Raw genomic sequence first — 20,021 nt, forward strand, 5'->3', positions numbered from 1 at the left:
GCAGGCACGATTTCAGCCTTGCCTTTGACCTTGTCACTGACCACTTTATCCCTTGAACATTTAGCTCCAGCCATACACACTTCCTTTTCTGTTCCTTTAACTCATCAAAATCATTCCTTTTTCAGAGCTTGGGCTTTAGCTATTTTCTCTTCCTAGAATGCTCTTCACTGAGATGCTTCTGGATAGTGTCTACTTATAATTCAGACCTTTGTGTCAAAGAGAGAGGCCTTTCTTGACAACTCAATCTAAAGTAGCCACCTGTGGCCATTTTGTCACCATATTGTATCTTAAGAATCTGGGTGGCACTTACCACTGTTTGATATCTTTTCTCATGGTTTTTTTTGTTTGTTTTTTTGTTTTTGTTTTTTGTTTTTTTTACTGTTTCCCCTACTAAATGTAAGGCCATGAGGTAATGTGTGCATCTTGTACTCTTTCCCCTACCACCTGCTATATTCCCAGGGTCTAGAAGCACTGTTAGTGAATAGGAGGTGCTCAGCAAATATTTGCTGAGTGAATGTAAGAATATTGAAGGATTTCCCAGGTAGAGATTCATTCCTTTAGTTACTATGCCATGCACTGACACAGGAAAAACACCTGTGAACAGGTCACTCTTACACTTTATATTCTTCTAGAGGTAGGCAGACAGAGATAAAGGAACAAATAAATAATGAAGATCCATTCAGAGAGTGATCAGCACTACAAAAGAAAAAAACAACTGACTGGGTAGGGTGTGACTTGAAGGGTCTCCAGGTTAGGTAGCCAGATAAGGCTCCCCTGGCAAGGGAGAGTGTCTCCTGAAATACTTGAGGCAGAGTGTTTCCGGCAGAAGCAACACCAATTACAGACTCCTAGAGTTGTGACAAGCTTGGGCTGTCCAAGGGATGAGGGAAGTAAGAAGGGAGCTACTGAGCACAAAAGAGAATAAGCAGTGAGAGCCGAGGCACAGAGGGAGGCAGGGTCCAGTTCAGTGAAGAGCGACCGCGTGGACCGCGGGGAATGGTTTGAGACTGAATCCGCACATAATGACAAGGCAATGGATGTTTTTCAAGTCTGATATCATCTTAATTATATTAAGAGGAAAGAGAGATAATTGCAGGTAGAAAAAGTACTGTAGACAAAGGCAGGGAGGAGGGGGTATGGGTGAAAGCTGAGGGTGAATTTAGGGAAGAATAAAAGTTTCCCTAAAGACCAGGCTGCAAGTGGGACCAGAGGAGAGGAAGGCTGGCTTGGAGATATAGGCAATGGGAAAAGAGCAGAGAGGTTCTGAAAGCAAGAGAATGACGTGAGGAGAGCTGTGCCTTGGGAGGGCTGACCTGGCAGCTGATTAGAACAGAGTCCCAGCCGAGAGACCAGTTGCCAAGCTGGTATCATGTTCCAAACAATGAGTATATGAACTAGGCTTATAAGAAGGAATGTAAACGGTGGAGGACATATTACTAGAGACAACTGATTACAACCAAGTGAATGTTGAGAGAAAAGAAGCTACCAATAATATAAAAAATATTGATACTAATAGAGGCTTATCTACTGAGTCCTTCTCACCTGCCAGGCATCATTCTGATTACTTTGAATGTAATTCCTCTAAGGTCCTACTATCTTTATTCCCATTTCACAGATAGAGAAGTTATGTAACTTCCATCAAGGTAGCCTCTCCTCTGAATTGCTAATCACTCTTTCAAGCCTTGATGCATATGAAGAAGGAACTAAAAAGCCAGGATGACAGAAGGGAAAGTGGATTTGAGAGGTGGGGTGAAGAGACTGTTTCTGGAGAAGTGGAGTGTAAGATGTTGGTACATTTTAGATGCAAATGTGAAGCAAGGACTGAGCATGGTCTTTGGAGTTCCCTCCAAGTATCACAGTTAGAGATGCATATCTTCCCGTAGGAAGGCTGCACTGAGGGCTTGTCCCAACTGAGGCACTCCAGTGACCATCTGTGGAATGAATGGATTGGTACATGAGTGAACATGAGAAGGAATATAGCAATCAAAGCCCAACAAATAAATAGTATCCAGGGCAAAAATATGAGTAAGAAGCAGTTAGAGAATCTTTGAGAAGGTTGGTGTTTAGAGAGACATTGGAGGAAACAGTGAGATTGAAGAAACAAGGAAACCAAGAGAGACTTGCTGCCTGACATCCAGTCCTGCTGAGAGGTTAGGGTTTTGTGGAGCTTCCAGAGAGCGGTTTTGGCAGTGGCGAAAGTGCACACCAGGTTGTCATCAACCCAAAGAGGAAGATGGAGTTGACAAAAGGGGACAACAGACCATACTTTTCCAAAGTTTAATGAAAAGAGAGGAAGAGAGAGAGAGAGAAAGCAACAACTTGAAAGGGTAATAGGGACTACCAGACAGTAACTATTGCAAATGTTTTCATTGCTACTGAGAGAAGAAAATGAGGAATAGAATCTTCTGGGCGTCTGTAGGAGTGTGTCTGTACCTGTGCTGACACGGGCAATGGGGGCCCAATCTGTGTAACAGCAGGATTACATCAAGCTTCAGGCACCACTTACTTCAGAGCCATACCCTGGGAGAAACTCTCCCAGGGTGGATACAGGGGATAACAGCCAGCTGCATTAGTTTGGTGATATCCTCATTTAGATGAGGGTAGAAAGTCCTGATGTCACCATGCTGCTGATTTTATAGAGTAGCAAGGCTTATTTCCCCACTGACAAGAATTTGTGGCACTCAGCAGCTGTTTAAAAAAAAAAAAAAAAAAAAAAAAGGTTCCCTCCACCCCCTTCTTCAGACTTCTCTGGACTTACATCTGTCTTCCCAGCTGTGAGCTGCTGAATTCCAGGGTGCAAAACCAAGGGACATAAGTGGGAGGGGCATACAAATAATGATTACATGCTGCTTAAATATAAATCTTGGTTTATTGTGTGTTCATGGGCACATGCCTTCAAATTCAAGTGTGCACGCCGCTGTCTCTCTCCCTCTCTCTCTCTCTCTCTGTCTCTTTCCATATCTGTCTGTAAACCGTGATGGTATTAAGCATATGTTTTAATAAATATTTTGTTTGCTCTATTCCCATTAATATTCATAGGGAATGGAGCACTTTGGGTTTTGTGATTTCTAATAAACATTGATGGTGTTACTAGTTTGTACTAAGCATTCAGTATGCTCCATCAAAATGGCAGCTCTAATTAGGTTCCTTGAATTAGCTAATGGATTTTGAGAAAGATGGCTTAGAAAGCTCTTACAGCTGTCCAAGATATTCCTGCCATGGCAGAAAGACAAAAGGCCCCTGGAAGCTACAGACTTCGGAGCTTTAGAAATGCAGCTGACAGTTAAAAAGATAAATTACATTCATATTTTTCCAGTGAAAGTCCTAATACTGAATTAATGTTATTCCTGTAGTGAGCATCCATTAAGAAGCTCATTTTATTATAAGGATGCATTTTGACCATTAGCTCTTTTCTTTGGCCCCTCCCCCTCCCCGCTCTCCTTTTTCTCCCCCCAATTCCCCAGATATTTTGGATATAGTATTAAAAAGCTTCTTTGAAGAAGAGGAAATAATTCCCCTTCTTTTTGTAGTTTATAAATTTAGAAGCTCTCTTAGATATATAGTAGCATTCAGGTAAAAAAATGTCAAGGTAAGTAATAAATAAAGAAATAATATAGTGATTCAATTTAAGCCTTCTGGCTTATATTTTATGTAGAACTTGGGAGGGGGGAAAAAGGCTTCTAGGTAGTCGGCTTGTTTACACTTGGATAAAAGATGATTTTGTTGTTGAGTAGGATCTATCTCAAAGAAAATGTGATACCTCCTTCTTTCATCTTAATGGGGAATGCACAGAATAATGCAATGCCATTCAACATGTTCTTCAGTTTTCCTTCCATTTGTTCCTTTAACAAATGATGAATTGATGACATCTGAATGACTATACTTGATACATCTACAAATAGGGAGAAAAAAATAGCTGTTAGGGGAATGAATAGTAATAAAGTTCAGGACAAATAGCATAATGCAGGAAAAATAAACAGTCACCCACAAGCTTCTTTTAGCCCTATATGTGAACACTCATTAACTCTCTAACTGTGCCCACATCTCATTTTGCTTTCAGTTTATCCACTTAGAAAACCAATACCTGTTACTTTTTAATCTGAAAAGTTACATTTCCCTCAGAACACAGTAAATCCTTTAGGGGAATGTTTCCTGGGTCGTTAACTCTCAACCATCCAAATTCTGTTTTCCCCATTTGAGTCTTCATAGCACTTCTGTTTTTCTAAGTCCTGCCTGCCTTTTGGCCTTTTTTCTGCTCATTAGTACCTTAACCAGATGAGGGGCCGGGCATGGAAAAGAATGTGCAACTTAAGTCAATTAATTGGGGGATTGTTTACAGCTCTGGGAAAACACTCACTGGGAAAGAAACTAAAGTTGTTGGTTTAAATGAGAGTTTTCGAAATCATCCGTAGTGCCTATTTTTCATGTCCTTCTGAACCTCCTATTTCTGCAGATAATTGAGAGCTGACAAAAATTCGGTTGCTAGTAAAGCTTTTGGAACTAGGGAAGAAATAAGAAGGGAGAGGGTTGATGCAACGTATAGGTTACAGATTAGACAGCTGCTTTGCCTCAGTATGGTATAAATAAAACAGAAAAGCATTGTTATATGAAGTGCCGGGGGAAAAAAAAAGATACTCAATTATTCCCCACACGTGACTTTGCCATGATGGATAAAAGGCATAATTGACATCATGTTTATTGAAAAAACTAGCAACTGTCACTCTGTCGAGAGGCTACTGAAAGCTGGGGGAAGGCATGTTTTTTATTCATTTTCACTGTGGGTTATTTATAGAGTTCAATTGTCAGCAGCATAGTGCCTAATTTCCCCTCTTCTTTGATAGTCGACGACTCATTCACTTTTCAGATCAAGAAGACAGCTACAAATTGCTCCATGGCAGATACTCAGGCACTACCATTACCTCGCCTGAATGGAGGAATGGCTATTTATTAATTAAGATTCTGTGACTACTTTCCCTTAAAGTGCCAGTGAAAATAAAAGTCTTTGTCAACCCATAATGGGTTGGTTTCATTGGCTTTGTTTTGTTTTTTTGACTTTTTGCCCCCTGATTTGGCAGCCAGTGCCCTGTTCCTAATGGGAAATTTATCACTATATTAACAATGCGTCATGCTTCATCACCAGTTAATGTTCCTGGTTAAACAAGAGCTCTGGTTTTGGAATGTTCAGTTTTCAAGTTGAAGGAAAGTCTCAGTGTCCCATTGCCTTGAGCTAAAGTGGTCCTCTAGGCACAGTACCCAACAACTGGGGAAATAGAAATAGAAGATGACTTCTGCCAGTGATTTGGCCAACCATGTAACTTGAACTCTATACATACCCAAAAAGTGATTGAATTTAAGTACAAGAAATACCCACAGAGCTCAACTGGTTCCTTTCGTAGTTATGACGTGTGAAGTCAGAGAAAGTAAGGTTCTCCCAGGGTCCTCCTGATAGAAAGAGTAATTCTGATGATGATGCTCTACCCTATTTGAAATCCTCCAGTGATTCCCCCATCATCATCCCTTCTGGAAAGATTGGCATATGGAGCTATTCCAGTCCTACCAGCAACGTTTCCTAGAATTTCTCCACCCACTTCCACACTTCTACTGTACCTGACCATGTGCCCTTTCATGTTACCATCCCTTGACACCTGGTATGCCTTCCACAGGCATGTCCAGTCATCCTCTCCTTATCCTTGCTCTCCTTTTCTCCTTGAGGCCTTTCCTGGCCTCCCTACGCAGAGCTAATCACCATTCCTCTGAGCTACTGCAGAACTTCATTATCCTTCATGATACTTCCTCAGAATAATTGCCACATTGCACTGTAATTATTTACTTATATCTCCATCTCCCCCCACAAGACTATGAAATCCCTGAGGGTCGGGTCTGGGTCTTAATCACCATTACATCACCAGAGCCAGGGACACAGCAATATTTAAGAAAAAATAAATGCAAGCTTAAATAAATGTATACATCTGAAAACATTCAGGGAGTTATCAGAAAACTTTATAAAGGTAGTTGATGATCTAAGTTTGATACCAACTTACTACTTTCAATTCCATTCTGAAAAGAAAGTCACTATGTTCCTAAAAAGGATTTATAAGAATCTAAACATCTTTTAAAAACAACTAAAACTGTCCATAGGAGATGATAATGTAAGTTGTCTCTATCCCATAAATCCCTCATGTCAGGAGGTCAGCATGAGGTTACAGGGTCACCAGAGCTCATTTTACATCCAGGTAAATGAGAGCTGTGGGATATTCTTGGATCTGACACCCTTTGGGACCTAAGTATATGGTAACTTTTCATGTGGCTCTTTGAAGCTGAGAATCTGTTTGGATTGGGTAATTATTTTAACCCTATTTAAAATTGCAGAAGAGCTCAGCCTTTGCGAATATAGGTGTAAAAGGAACGAAAGGAATTAAGGTAATATTAAAACATGTTCTTAATAAGTTCCTGGACTTAATTGCTTTTATGCTAATCATATCAGAATACTGCATAGCAAATTTTATGTTTATGAGCTCATATGATTTAGCAGCATATATGTGATAATGAAGATCTGTCCCACAGTCACATCCCTATGGGACCCATGTGTTCATGGTGGCTGTTTGGACAATTTATTATATATCCCTTTACTGGGTACGAAGGGAAGGACTACCTTATATACCACATGCATTTAGAAGGTTCTGTCTCCTGATATTTCGTATGAGCTGCTAATCATAATCTTTAGCTTCTTTCAATGGAAAAACTTGGGTCTTTTTAAATACTTTATTTCCCTATGTTACTTTAATTATTTTATCAAAATCTTATATTAGAAGAGGAAAAATGTGAGTAAATAATTGCTGTTTTAATCTACTGACATCTGGTTACCACAGCATACAATAGCCTTTCCTGACTGATATTATCCTCTAAATTTAAAAAAAAAAAAAAAAAAACCACCATTCATGCACTAAATCTCTAAAATTCTAAAGTTGATTAGGCTTTATTTCCTTATTGTCTGAAAGGAAAGACCTAGGTGTCCAGCTCTCGGGAATCAGTGGCCTTTGATGGCATTCCATGATCCCCTGGGAGAAGACAGACCTTCTATGTTGTTTCCTCTGAGGAGGAACATATTTCAGAGGAGCCTATGGAAGTCCCAAGGTTTTCTGGTCTGCAGCCCACAAAGGCTCATTTTTCCCAGAATTGACCCTGAAAGTTTAATCCACATCTAAATGTCAGATATGTATTCCTAAAACTCAGGCTGTGTTTGACTTAAGCCTAGAATATAATGATTTTATCTTGCAAGTCCTGCAATTGTTGGTGAGAATTTCTTTGGGAAAGTGTGTGTTTGTGTGTGTGTGTGTGTGTGTGTGTGTGCATATGCGTGTGCGTATGTGTACTATCATTAATTTGCTCAAGTACTGTATAAGCAACAAAAGCTTATTTCTATTTGTCATTTTTGTTCAACTCAAGAATGTGATTGAGAGTTAAAATAATACAAGTTTTATAGGATTCTTCCATTTACCTTTTTATCAATGTCTTACTAATTTTGGGGAGGACCATAAAACTGTTCAAGAAAACTTATAATGTTCGGACACCTGGGTGGCTCAGTCGTTGAGCATCTGCCTTTGGCTCAGGTCATGATCCTGGGGTTCTGGGATTCAGTCCCACATGGGGCTCCCTGCAGGGAGCCTGCTTCTCCCTCTGCCTGTGTCTCTGCCTCTCTCTCTGTGTGTCTCTCATGAATAAATAAATAAAATCTTAAAAAAGAGAGAGAGAAAACTTAAAATGTTTAATGTGCAATCATGTCTCAAGGTTGGTTTCTGGTGCCATTACAGGAGACAAAAGTTGTATATAGTCAGAATTAACCTTGAAAAACACTTTTGGAGAGTGCTATATTGGATCCTACCTGTAATCTTCCACTATACCCATCCAACACAGTTTTGTTTTGTTTTTTATTACTGCATCAGATAGCTATTCCTTTGGTTGAACACCAGATGAAGTGTTTGGCTTGCATATAAGGGGCCATGTTGTATCAGTAGTGCTTATCTTAAAATGCTGGAATTATCTTGAGCACAAAGTGAAGCAGACATTTAGGAGTTCCTAAGTGGGGGGGGGAAAAAAAAGGCGTTCCTAAGTGAGAGACACTTAGGAACTGACACCAGCTGAGGGAAACCAACTCAGTTCATGTCCAGAATCACATGTTCATTATGTAGAAGGGCCAATGGGAACACGATCACTATTTAAATTGTTGTTTGCCCCCAGGCCTTCATTTTTGTCTAAACTTAAAGGTTTCGTGCATCAGTGAAATACAGTTAAATGGTGCAGTGTCACTATCCCTCAGCCATGTAAGAACAGCTATAACCTACAAGAGTTATAATATAGAACATGGTTTATTTATCATCTTTAACAGAAGATGTAGTGGATTCACAGTTCCAGACTGGTCCAAATCTATTTTTCTTTGCATCTATGCATGTTTGTTTTGCAAAGATGTAGAGTAGAAATGAGGGGCTACTTTCCTGCCCTCAGTGTGAACTTTTCAACCACATTTTAAAATCTTTCTTAAGAAACAAAATTACCATATGAAATACTTGATAAATTCCTTCTGTGATCCTGCATATACTTTGTATTGTTAATAAAATTGGCAAAATATTTCAAGACAATGCGTACCATATGCTTATACATAACTTTGAGTGTGTCCAGTAGTCACAGTGTCAACCACTTAAGGCTCAGAAACCCTGTACTGCAATGGAAATATATTAGAATACTATTCAAAATATGAATAACTCAAATGGATATTTTATGGCCAATGGCAAAACTGGCTTCTGAAATTTGAACACAGCCAGAAGGTCATTGTACAGTATCAGAATAATGCAATTATCTGTTACAGGCTTATAATGACGAGTTGAAGCTGTGAATAATAACCTGTGTGTTGTTGAATCGTGAATAACAGTGTCACTCCTAAGAAATTTCCACCTTTGCTAGAAATGGAGATAGAGAAGCAGAATGTTCTGATTAGAGAGGGGCCTCACATTGTCTCAAGTGATAAAGAGCAAAGGTAGAGCAATGCCTTTTATCAGAAAAGGAGATGACATTGATCTGGTGAGATTCTCAGTCACAACAATCAATCACAGGGGAGAAAGTTGTCCTTCATGCATCAATGAGATTACTTTCAACAGTAAATGGTAGCTGTGGTTCATGGTGTGAGTGGAAATGCTTACCATTATGCAATCAAAAGTGCCAAGGGAAAGGGGCCTTTATTTCCACTAAAGTTTGATTCATTAGGGTCAAGGTCCAGTCCAGGGTTAAGATTTCCAGGACAAATCTTCAAGCTCTAGGAGTCAGAGGGCCAGTTCCACCAAGCTAGGGATGGAAATACCAAGACAAGGATCTTAAAGGGAACAGATGCTGAAAACAGAAAACATGTTGAGAAAGACAAAAGGTCAGACTCAGGTTGCCATGGTAAAATCAGGAGCCCAGGTAGGCCAAGTCATATTGTCAGATTGTTGCATCTAGGTCAAATGCCACAGGCAGCATCAGGATGGCTAGGGTAAGGACCATGTTCAGGATTACAGGCTGAGCTAATACATCATTGTGTGTGGTTTTGTCTTCTTCTTTATGACCTTACTTGCTTATCAACCTCCCTGGACCATCCTCTCCACAGGATCCTTACATAAACAGTCATTTTTTTGAGCTTTAAGAAATGTATACAAATATATACTTTTCAAAGTTATATATTAGCATAAAGCACATTTTTTCCCAAATTCTTCCACCAGTTTTCTATATGATATCTAATGTCTCTTAAGATGTCTAAGTGTTGATTCTTTGTCTATTAAATAGTTTGTCAGAGATAATTAACAAAAGTAGGCCTCAAAATAAAGAGGAGGTTTTTTTTAAAAAAGATTTTATTTATTCATGAGACACACACACACACACACAGAGAGAGAGAGAGAGAGAGAGAGAGAGAGAGACAGGCAGAAGGAGTAGCAGGCTCCATGCAGGGAGCCCAATGTGGGATTCGATCCCGAGTCTCCAGGATCAGGCCCTGGGCTGAAGGCAGCGCTAAACCGCTGAGCCACCTGGGCTGCCCTAAAGAGGAGATTTTAGATGTGAAAATTGTATTTTGTCTTTAATATTATTTACCCTTTCTCTAAACTCATTACTCTTAACAGGAATTTTTAGGCAGTTGTGGTAAGCAGAGGGTAATTTAGAGTAATTATTTACTTAACAAGATGACTTAAATCTGATAGAAATTAAATGTCTGTATGAGGAAAGGCATTTTCTTGTTTTGGGGCAGGAAATTCTTCTGCAAAAATAATGTAAATGAGGGCAACCATCATACATAGTGATGGTAAATTTGGAAAGAAATTAGAAAGAATTCCAAATGTTGTTTATAGGTAGTCAGATATGGATCCCCAAATTTCACTGGGCTAAACTGCAGAACCTTACTTGTCAATGTACCTTTGAAAAAAATAGGTATTCGTTATAAGAAATTGGGAGCAGGGAGAAAATAGGGAATTTATCTAATCATAATTTTCACTGAATAGTTATACAGGATAATTTCCAGAACTGTTCAGAACTAAAATATCACTTGAAGAATTCTACAGAATTAAGCCCCATTAAAAGCCACTATTTATTATTAAATCTCTTTTAGTATATACGGGCCCGCTATCTACGTGTATTTTCACTGTAGAATATTTAATTTGTAGAATATTTAATCTGTAGGATATTAGTATAAGTGCTGTTGGACTATAGTTTCCATAAATCTTCAAAATGCTTTTGAATTAATGATCCTGAGTGCATTTATAAGAATCTCTCAACTGTTTCATTTGACAGAAATCTTTATCACCAACAGAAAATAAGTCAACAGTTGTATCTATGACTATCTGTCTCTAAGGGGATATTCTTTTCTAGAACCTAGTTTAGGACTTCAAGTAAAATAATATTGCATATAGATAGTAGGGTTTTATTATATTTAGTCATCAAGAGTGTAAATGCCACAGAATCTCAGGTACTTTGGGGGCTCTGTTCACACTTTGAAAAAAATATGTATATATATGCCCTGTTTTCTGAGGCAGAACTATGGTACTAAGAAATTTGAAGTTGAAAACTGTGATGATTTTTTGGTCCTTAAATGCAAAAAGACAAAACCAGCACCCCTTCCCATGGGGGAAAAGAACAGCATCTTGGCATTCTTAAAGGGTACAGAGGTTTTTCCCTTTGCACCATATCTTTTAGGAGGCTAATCCTTTTTCAGAAAACTTTTAAAATTCTACCCCTTTGTAAATATAGAAAGATTAACATCATTATTATAGAATTAAACTTTTTATGGATAAGCATCAAAATAACATTTTTACAGTAACTATAAAAAATTAAAGACTCTATCAAACTCCAAACTCAAAAACACTCCCTAGTCTACTGATTATTGTTCACATGCATTCATCTAATTTAAATAGTTTTATTCAGTGAGTTTGTAAGTTTTATAACATCCAGGTGGGTGTTATAGGTTCCATTCTCTAAGGACTGTTTCTTAACCACATCACCCATTCTGGACCCCAGGCTGGTACCTACAAATGAGGGCTGTACTCACTGGAGTCAAACACCTCTTCTTTAAAATGGAGAGCCACATATCTCAGGGCTATCTGAAAATGACACAGCTCTTTGGAATTAGTTATATACAATTGACTCAGAGGGTGCATGTATTTACATGCATGCCCACTTGAGTATACACACAGATTCATTGCAGATTAATTCAAAGTCCAGCAATGGTTCATTGCTAGGGATCGACTCCTTCTTATGCAGTGAGTGGTGAATTTTACCAGGAGCAGCCCTGGCTGCCTCTCAGTCCTGGTCTTGCTCCAGAGTTTCACTTTCATGTAGGATCTCTGTCTTTTGATTCCCTTTTGCACCCCATTCATTTTTATATCACTTTCCCACATAAGCCTGTTAGAGATGTAATATTAATTACCCAGAAATCTCAGCCTGCAATTGTTCCAACATCATGCTTTAATGAATACAGACTTCATTGCATGTATTTCTACTACTTTAGTGACTTCGATTTCTATTTTTATTGCAAAGTTCTGCGCAAATAAAAGAATATCAAAAGGTATGGCTATAAACGTGCTCTGCTAAATTCCCTCTGCCTTGAAATGCCTGTGAACTTCTGCTACAAAATGCCGGCTGCATTTTAATGCCTTTCTTGCAGGCAACATGTTATGGTAGAAATCACACTAGTCCTGAAGTCACACAACTCCTGGTCCACCATCTACCAGTCGTGCTATTTGTTTGAGCTTCAATGCCGGCATCTGCAAAATGTCACTATGTCATCCTCACAAATTTGATTGAGGATTAAAGCAGGCGAAGTATGTAAAGCATAAATACTATGCTTAGGGCATCATAGGAGCTTAATATGTGTTAGTTTCTTTTCTCCAGCCTGCAGCAGTAATGGGAGGAGACCTTGGCAGACACAAATGAACACTCACTTTTAAAATGCACTTCAATTAAGGTCACTGTAAACGAGGAGAATGTGAAGAGTAAGAAGAATAAGGTTAGATTTCAAAGGAGCAGATAATGCCTTACTGTGATGTTTATTGCATATGGAAATGTATTACTATAGGTTTACTGCATATGGGAATATATTGCTATGAATGAAAGGACCTGGTTTCTGAACTCCTTTACAACTTTAAACTCTGTCCAGCTCTGAAGTGTAATAAGAAGAGCCTATTTAACTACCTCTGCCTTTAAAGACATAGGCAGTATCATTTACACAAAGTCACTACAATATAAATCTGTTTGGTTATACTGTTGGATTTAATTATACATAAAATTTCAGCACATTGAAAGCGTAAGAGTGGCACTGATCATCTACATATGAATACAGGTGGACTAGGAACTTTTTTTGTCAGAATGGCCAACCTTTACTTCATCCAGTGAACAAATAATACAGAAAGCTTAGTTTTCAAAGTAGGAATTTAAAGATGGGATTATTGCTACCTTGACTGATTTTATATAGTTCCCAAGGCTATTTGAGTGACATCCTAATCTGATGGAACTTCTGAAGCTTCTCAAGAATCTTTTGGTAGATTGGTAGTGGCTTTCTGAAGTTCTGGGTTGAGAAAGATTCTAAGGCCATGTCTAGGCTCATCAGGAAAGAATGCTGTAATTGATTATTTAGATCTGCTCTGGGCAGAAAGTGGATGGAGTAACAGCCTGTATCAATGTATTTGGTATATTAGTGTTCCATAAATAATAGCTATTATAATTATTGCTGCTATTATGACTAAGGTGTTTTTATGTCTCTCTTCAAATTTCTATATCTTCAACACAAAATGGGATCAATTAACTGCTTCGGTCATGGTAGCTATGCCTATCATTTTTATTGACTTGATGGTAATTGTGTATTATCTTCAGAGAAGAGCTGAAAAATGAAATCGGAATTTGCTCTTCCTGATTTTATTATATTAAACACTTAATATAATTAAGGGGGGAAAGCCTGATACAGTTACTAAGGGCAAAATGAGACTGGAGAGAAAAAAAGAGACAAGGGTGAGATGCAGTCATTATGAAACATTTGCACCATGTCTCATAGTTTCTTTAAAATATTCGCACAAGGGAGAAGATACAGCATGTTTTGCACTTAGATGGTCCATGACTTTCTAGACTTTTTTCCGGTTTTTTTCTCTGAGGCCAGATTTCTTTTCTGAGTAAATAGTCATGTTCCTGTCAGCCATAGGGGATTTTCTGAATCCTAAACAGCTGATTTTGTATTCTTACCCAATTCCTTCTATTTGAGAACTAAAATCTGATCAAACCCATATTTTTAAATTTATGTATTTATAGGCATATGGAAGAATAGTTTATAGTCTGAGTATGATTTTTTTTTCCACCACAAATGTAGGAAAATTATGGGGAGTTTTATAACAGTGCCTTATCAGGTTTTTTGTTGGTTGTTTTTTTTTTTTTTTTTTTTTTTTATTACTGATGACTTCATTCTGCTTGAATTCAGTGCTTCAGTTTCTTTGGGTAAACTAATAGATTATGTATGCAATGTTTGCACTGTGTTGATTGAACTCATCTGGTGAGTTTTAGCCTGGCTCACACATTCACGTCATCAGCAGAAACCTATGCATTGCATACAGGCACCATAGTTAGCTCACAGTCCTCAAGAGGAAGGGAAGCCAGTCCACATAGAGCTGTGCTCCCAGGGTTCAGAAAAGCAAATTGGACCTTCCAATTTTTTTCTTACTGTTATCTTACTGTTATCAAATGCTCAAAAACTTCAAGGTTTTTTTATTAGAGAATAATTGACATACAATATTACATGAGTTTCAGGTACACAGCATAGTGATTCAACAACTATGTTGTGCTGTGCTCCCCACAAGGGTAGACCCCATCTATCACCATTCAGTGCTGTCACGGTACCATTGACTATATTCCTTGGGCTGTGCTTCCATCCCCATGGCTTACTCATTCCATAACTGGAAGCCTTTATCTCCTATTTTGCCCATCCCTCCATTCCCTCTCCTCTGGCAACCATCATAATGTTCTTTGTATTTATAGGTCTCATTCTGCTGTTTTGTTTGAAAGACTTTTCTTTAAGAAAAGCATAGTAAAGAAACAACTATCTTAAGAGGTTTTTTTTTTTTTAAGGATTTATTTGTTTATTAATGAGACACACACACGAAGAGAGAGGCAGAGACACAGGCAGGGCAGAAGCAGGCTCCTCACAGGGAGCGTGATGCAGGGCTCGATCCTGAATCCTGGGATCACGACCTGAGTCAAAGGCAGGCACCCAACCACTGAGCCATCCAGGCATCCCAATCTTGAGAGTTTTTAAATACATATTGAAGAAAAAGAAAGATATGTGATCCCTAAGGGTTTGTCTTTTCTTAATAAAAGGCATCGGCTACTGAGTGCCTGTAGAATGCATAGGGAGCCCAGAACCCTGTGCTAACTTTGTAAAGCTGTTGTAAGACATCAACAATTAACTTATAATCTAGTTTGGGAAGAATGTGTTTCCTCCAAAAGATGTTCAGTCATTTTCTTTTTAGTTAAAAGTCTAATTTCAAAACTTTTTCACAAAATACTAGATGACTCTTTCTGTTGCTTTCAGATATCTCCTTTAACGTGAAATCTCATTTAAATTTTTTTTGATTTATTTATTTATTTTAATCATGATAGTTACAGAGAGAGAGACAGAGAGGCAGAGACACAGACAGAGGGAGAAGCAGGCTCCATGCAGAGAGCCCAACGTGGGATTCGATCCTGGGTCTCCAGGATCGCGCCCCGGGCCAAAGGCAGGTGCCAAACCGCTGCGCCACCCAGGGATCCCTCACTTAAATTTTAAACTCAGTTGTCATTCTTGGGGATCTTCTGGCATGCACAGCTCTTTACAATGGATCCCTTTATTCCTCTTCTCAGCTTCACCTGTCCCTCTTTGCTGCCCCTTCACATATACCCTGCATACTAGAGCAGTGATTCTCATCTACCCATCAAACACAAGTGTCCTTATGATTAACAAGTTGCTAAGAATTGAGTTCGAGTACCAATATTTGCAAGTGATATACTTCTGTCATTTATTAGATTAATTTCAAAATATCCCTGAAGTCCCAGCACTCATCTTTATCCTAACTAGCTCCCTAAATGAGAAAGGGAAGGGAGCATATATTTCCTGAGATGTGGGTGAGCCAGGACAAAAGAAATTGAGGATCATTGCTTGCCCAAATTGATCTGCTTGCATTCCCCCAAAGCAAGATGCTTTCTCATTTCTGTCCTTCATATTTCCCTTCTCTCTCCCTGAAATTTCCTCATCTCACTTGTCCAGCTGTTGAGCACCTATACATCCTTCAAGACTCTAAGGTGTCACCTTCTCTGTGGTGCTTTCCCTGCTCTTCTTCCATGGCCCTGCTCTCCCCTGTCAGTTTAAGCAGTCTCTCTCTCCTACCATCCCTTTTTAGACTGCTGTTGTAGCAAGCACATGGGTTGTAGTCTTCTGTATCCTCTTCAGTTCTCTCCCTCCCAGACCATGTGCTATTTGTGGACAAGGATTATAAACTGTTTGTTTTCACCTTCCCAGATCTTAACATAAGATCTGGCATGATAGGACATTCAGTTATGCCTCAGATGAACCAGAGAAGCTGAACAATTGTCGGAATGTGCCTAATGTTCTCCTCTTACTTCCTGGCTCTGAATTGTATCACATGATGTTGATTCTGTTGAAGCAATCATGACAAATCCAAGCTAAAAGGGGCCGTTGGCTGACCAGTTTGGGGTTGCATGGATGAATCACTGGACAAAATGTGATTCCTGTGAGAAAGAAGTGACTAAAGTAAAGAGAGGAGAATCTTGGACAAGTAACAAAGATGGCATATTCTACTATCACCAGTTTTTTTTTGTATTCTTCTTACTTCTTGTTGTGGCTTCCACCTTCTTTGTTTTTCCTATGCCCTGTGTGCTCACATGCTGATGTGTAGGCTACTCCCCACAACAAAAATTCATCAGTGTCATTGAAATGAAGACTGGCACCTGCCAACTCTGTGTCACATCCAATCTTCAGGTCAAACAACTGGTCTCAAATTGGCAACTTCTTATTTGAGAAAATGAAATAACTACATTAAAATTTAACCAAATTCTGTGGATATGATTATAAGAAAAAAGTGACGGCTCTTTTAATTGCTCTAAAGGTCAGGACCTTACCTTACCTTTTCACTCAAAAGGCATTTATTAATCTCAAGTCAGATGTTTTGACCCTTAGAGCTAAATGTATTTACATAAAGACCATTTTTTGTTCACTTTTACTACTGATTTTACAGTTTTCCTAGCATATTTGAATTACATTATTGAATGTTCCAAATTTGGATGTCAGCTCCTTTAATAAGATCAAAAAGTAACTTTCCAGGATGATGTATACTGTGTGACTGTGTTTGTCTGATTATGTCTTACAGTGGCCGTCCTACAAGTGGAAGCACTGACCGCATCCAGAAGTTACGAAAAGAATATTATCAGGCCCGGAGGGAAGGATTCACCTTATATGAAGACGATGAGGGAAGAGCAAGGCTAGATTATGACCTCCACTGGGTAAGCCCATGCCTCATTCTTATCATTGAATTCATCTCTACTGAGATAGTTTCTAGCAGAAGAACATGGCCAAGAATGTTCTATACATACCAAGTTATATTTAGGTTGAGTTTTGCAGATATGAACATTACCCAAACCACAGCCATCTTGTCCCACAGAAGTTGTTTACATAAATCAAACCACACTAATGCACAGTAGTTTATTTTAATTGCTTTCATATTTACTCTCTGTTGGACTTGTATACCAACGTGTTAGGGTGGAGCAGATGGTCGATATTTTAAAGAGGACAAAGAATCTACTGAGCCTTAATCCTTGCCTCCCATCACTTGGGTTTCAGAATCTGGGCAAGCATTAACAGACCATGCAACATAAGCTATCTCTCCTTTGGAAAAGGATATTAGACGTAAGTTTCAGAATGGCTATCTTCAGAGATACCAGTTGTTTATATATTGCACCTGAATAATTCCCATTTTGCCGATCTTACCAGTACACTAAGATGATTTTATTTATTTATTTATTTTTAGAGATTTATTTATTTATTTATTCATGATAGACACAGAGAGAGAGAGAGACAGAGAGAGAGAGAGACAGAGAGAGAGAGAAGCAGAGACACAAGCAGAGGGAGAAGCAGGCTCCATGCCGGGAGCCCAAAGCAGGACTCCATCCTGGGACTCCAGGATCGTGCCCTGAGCCAAAGGATGGTGCCAAACCACTGAGCCACCCAGGGATCCCCCAGATAATTTTATTTAGAGATAAGAACAGTTTTTGTATTAGAGGGTTGTCTTTGCCAAATCCTTCGATGTTTGCAAACAGAAAAGACTATTGTGACCTCTAAAAAGATTTCGTGGGTTTTTTCAGGATAGTATGATTCAATCTCTTGTCTTTTTCAAGGCAAGGCTGTATGAACAAAACACACTTAACTTTTGGGCATCCACAAAAATACCAGAGAGTACTTAGAGTTGGATTAAAGTACATGTCACATATTAGGAATGGGTGCCTGCCACTGAGTCGGTGTTCAATAAATCCTGGCTCTCATTACTAACATTATTGGACCAGAGCTGTCCGTGGTAATAGTGATGTCCTTGCAGTGATGCCAGCTCTCACTCATCCTCTTTGATGGCTACTGCCTTCTACTGTCGTTTTTAGTGCTGTTTTGAGAAGCACATAAGGAACTCTTTTATCCCTGGTGGCCACTAAAGACACCAGCTCTTTTGAAGGACAAATCTATTAAAGGAAAGTTTCCTTTCCTGATTTTCACACTCATATTCATGCTCACGAGGTCAGGGTTGGGAGAGTCCAGCAACCAAGATGACTGCTTCCATTTTTCACTTCGGTGCTGCAGCATCTCAGGCATAGCCCCTCTCAGTTTTATACGAGTGTTTGAAGGCCAGCTGCAGTACCCACCATTGTCTTGCAAAGTACCTGAAACTCCTAGGCTCAGTAGATTCTCCCTCGTATGATGGAGTTTAATCAGAAATGCAAAGAAAGAATTAGCAGCCTCCAACCAAATGGCTCTGGCCACTTCCAGAGATAGGCATTTCATAACTGTAGATCGTAACAAATAGCTTTTTGTTGGTTTTATTACCCATGTTAGGTTAGGATTAAACAGAATGGCATTTATAGCGATGGGGCAACTGGTCACTTAGACTCTCAGTGACAGAAGAGAAAGATTTCCATGGAATAGCAATTTAGATAACAATGTACTCCATTTTAAACTTAATTGATTTCAATGTATGAACTTTGATGACAGTCTGTGTACATAAGGCTCTGTCTCCTCAATCAAATAAACAAGCAATGAAATAAAGGGAAGTTGTTTCCACCATAACCAAAACAGACCACCGTGTCCAAGGCACTGAAAAGTCTCCATCTCAACATCCCTGTGAACTCCTATGAGAAAAATAAGACAAGTAATTTTAGATTAAGCAGTCCAGGTTGTTTTGACTTTATTTTATGTGATCTCCTGACATCAAACTAAAAGGCTGAAAATGCTTAACATTCATGAGACATTTTCCCTGACCCTCACCAAACCTGAAATAGATCACCCATACCTTCAGGTCCTCTCTATCTTAAAGATTCTGTTTTTATCCCAAGCCAATGTAGAACCAGACAATCTAGTGAGTAAGAAGTATCTCTCTTTTGTGTTTCCCATGCTCAAATGTATTGAGCATTGCCAAAAATGACTGATTTTATGTTTCCCAGACAAGTAGGGACTAAGGCTTCCCAAAGGGATGCCTACAAAATGCATGGTCATAAAAGACTCTCTGTGATTGCTTCAGATACTCCAAACCAGGAATTAGAATCTCAGCATCCTTTCCCCACCTCTCCACAAGCCAAGGAAAAACACTGGTATCTTTTGTCTGCATAGGCCTGAGAAATTGCACCATTGTCTTGCTACTTTGGGATAGATCTAGGAAAGCAAGTTTAGAAAGTTAACATTTCATCGTACCTGCCAGTCAGCCAGATCTAACAAGGCAGCTTTTATTGAGACTGTAGTTCCTAATCAGTCTGGTCTTCGGCATCACGGAGGGTGCTTGTTAAAATTGGATCACCAGGGACACGTGGGTGGCTCAGTGGTTAAGCGTCTGCCTTTGGCTCAGTGCATGATCCCAGTGTCCTGGGATCAAGTCCCACATCGGGGTCCTTGCAGGGAGCCTGCTTCTCCCTCTGCCTATGTCTCTGCCTCTCTCTGTGTGTCTCTCATGAATAAGTAAATAAAATCTTAAAAAAAAAAAATTGGATCACCAGCCCATGGAGGAGTGGGGTGGGGCCCAAGGGAGGGCTGCCAGGTGTTTCTCCATGTGGTTATCAAGGTTTCCAACCCACAATTCTAAAAATAGGACATTGATTCCAATCTCAGCAAAGTAGTTCCAGCCTCTCTAATAAAAAAATTGTCACATGGACCAGCATCATCAAAAACCACTTTCATGGACTCAGAACTTCCTGGGCCTGATTTTATTCCCTGGAGTCACACA

General features: G+C 39.2%; 1 protein-coding gene across 6 annotated transcripts in view; it reads left to right on the forward strand.

The window, feature by feature from the left end:
• PARD3B (par-3 family cell polarity regulator beta) overlaps positions 1-20,021 on the forward strand; it is a 981,887-nt gene that overhangs the window by 863,170 nt on the left and 98,696 nt on the right. For all 6 annotated transcript variants that reach the window (XM_041737018.1, XM_041737019.1, XM_041737013.1 and 3 more), the window contains one exon: positions 16,917-17,049. In XM_041737018.1, coding sequence (XP_041592952.1) covers positions 16,917-17,049 — 133 coding nt within the window. The remainder of the gene's footprint in view (positions 1-16,916; positions 17,050-20,021) is intronic.

This window comes from Vulpes lagopus, chromosome 22 (genome assembly GCF_018345385.1).
Source record: "Vulpes lagopus strain Blue_001 chromosome 22, ASM1834538v1, whole genome shotgun sequence".
NCBI classification, from domain to species: Eukaryota; Metazoa; Chordata; class Mammalia; order Carnivora; family Canidae; genus Vulpes; species Vulpes lagopus.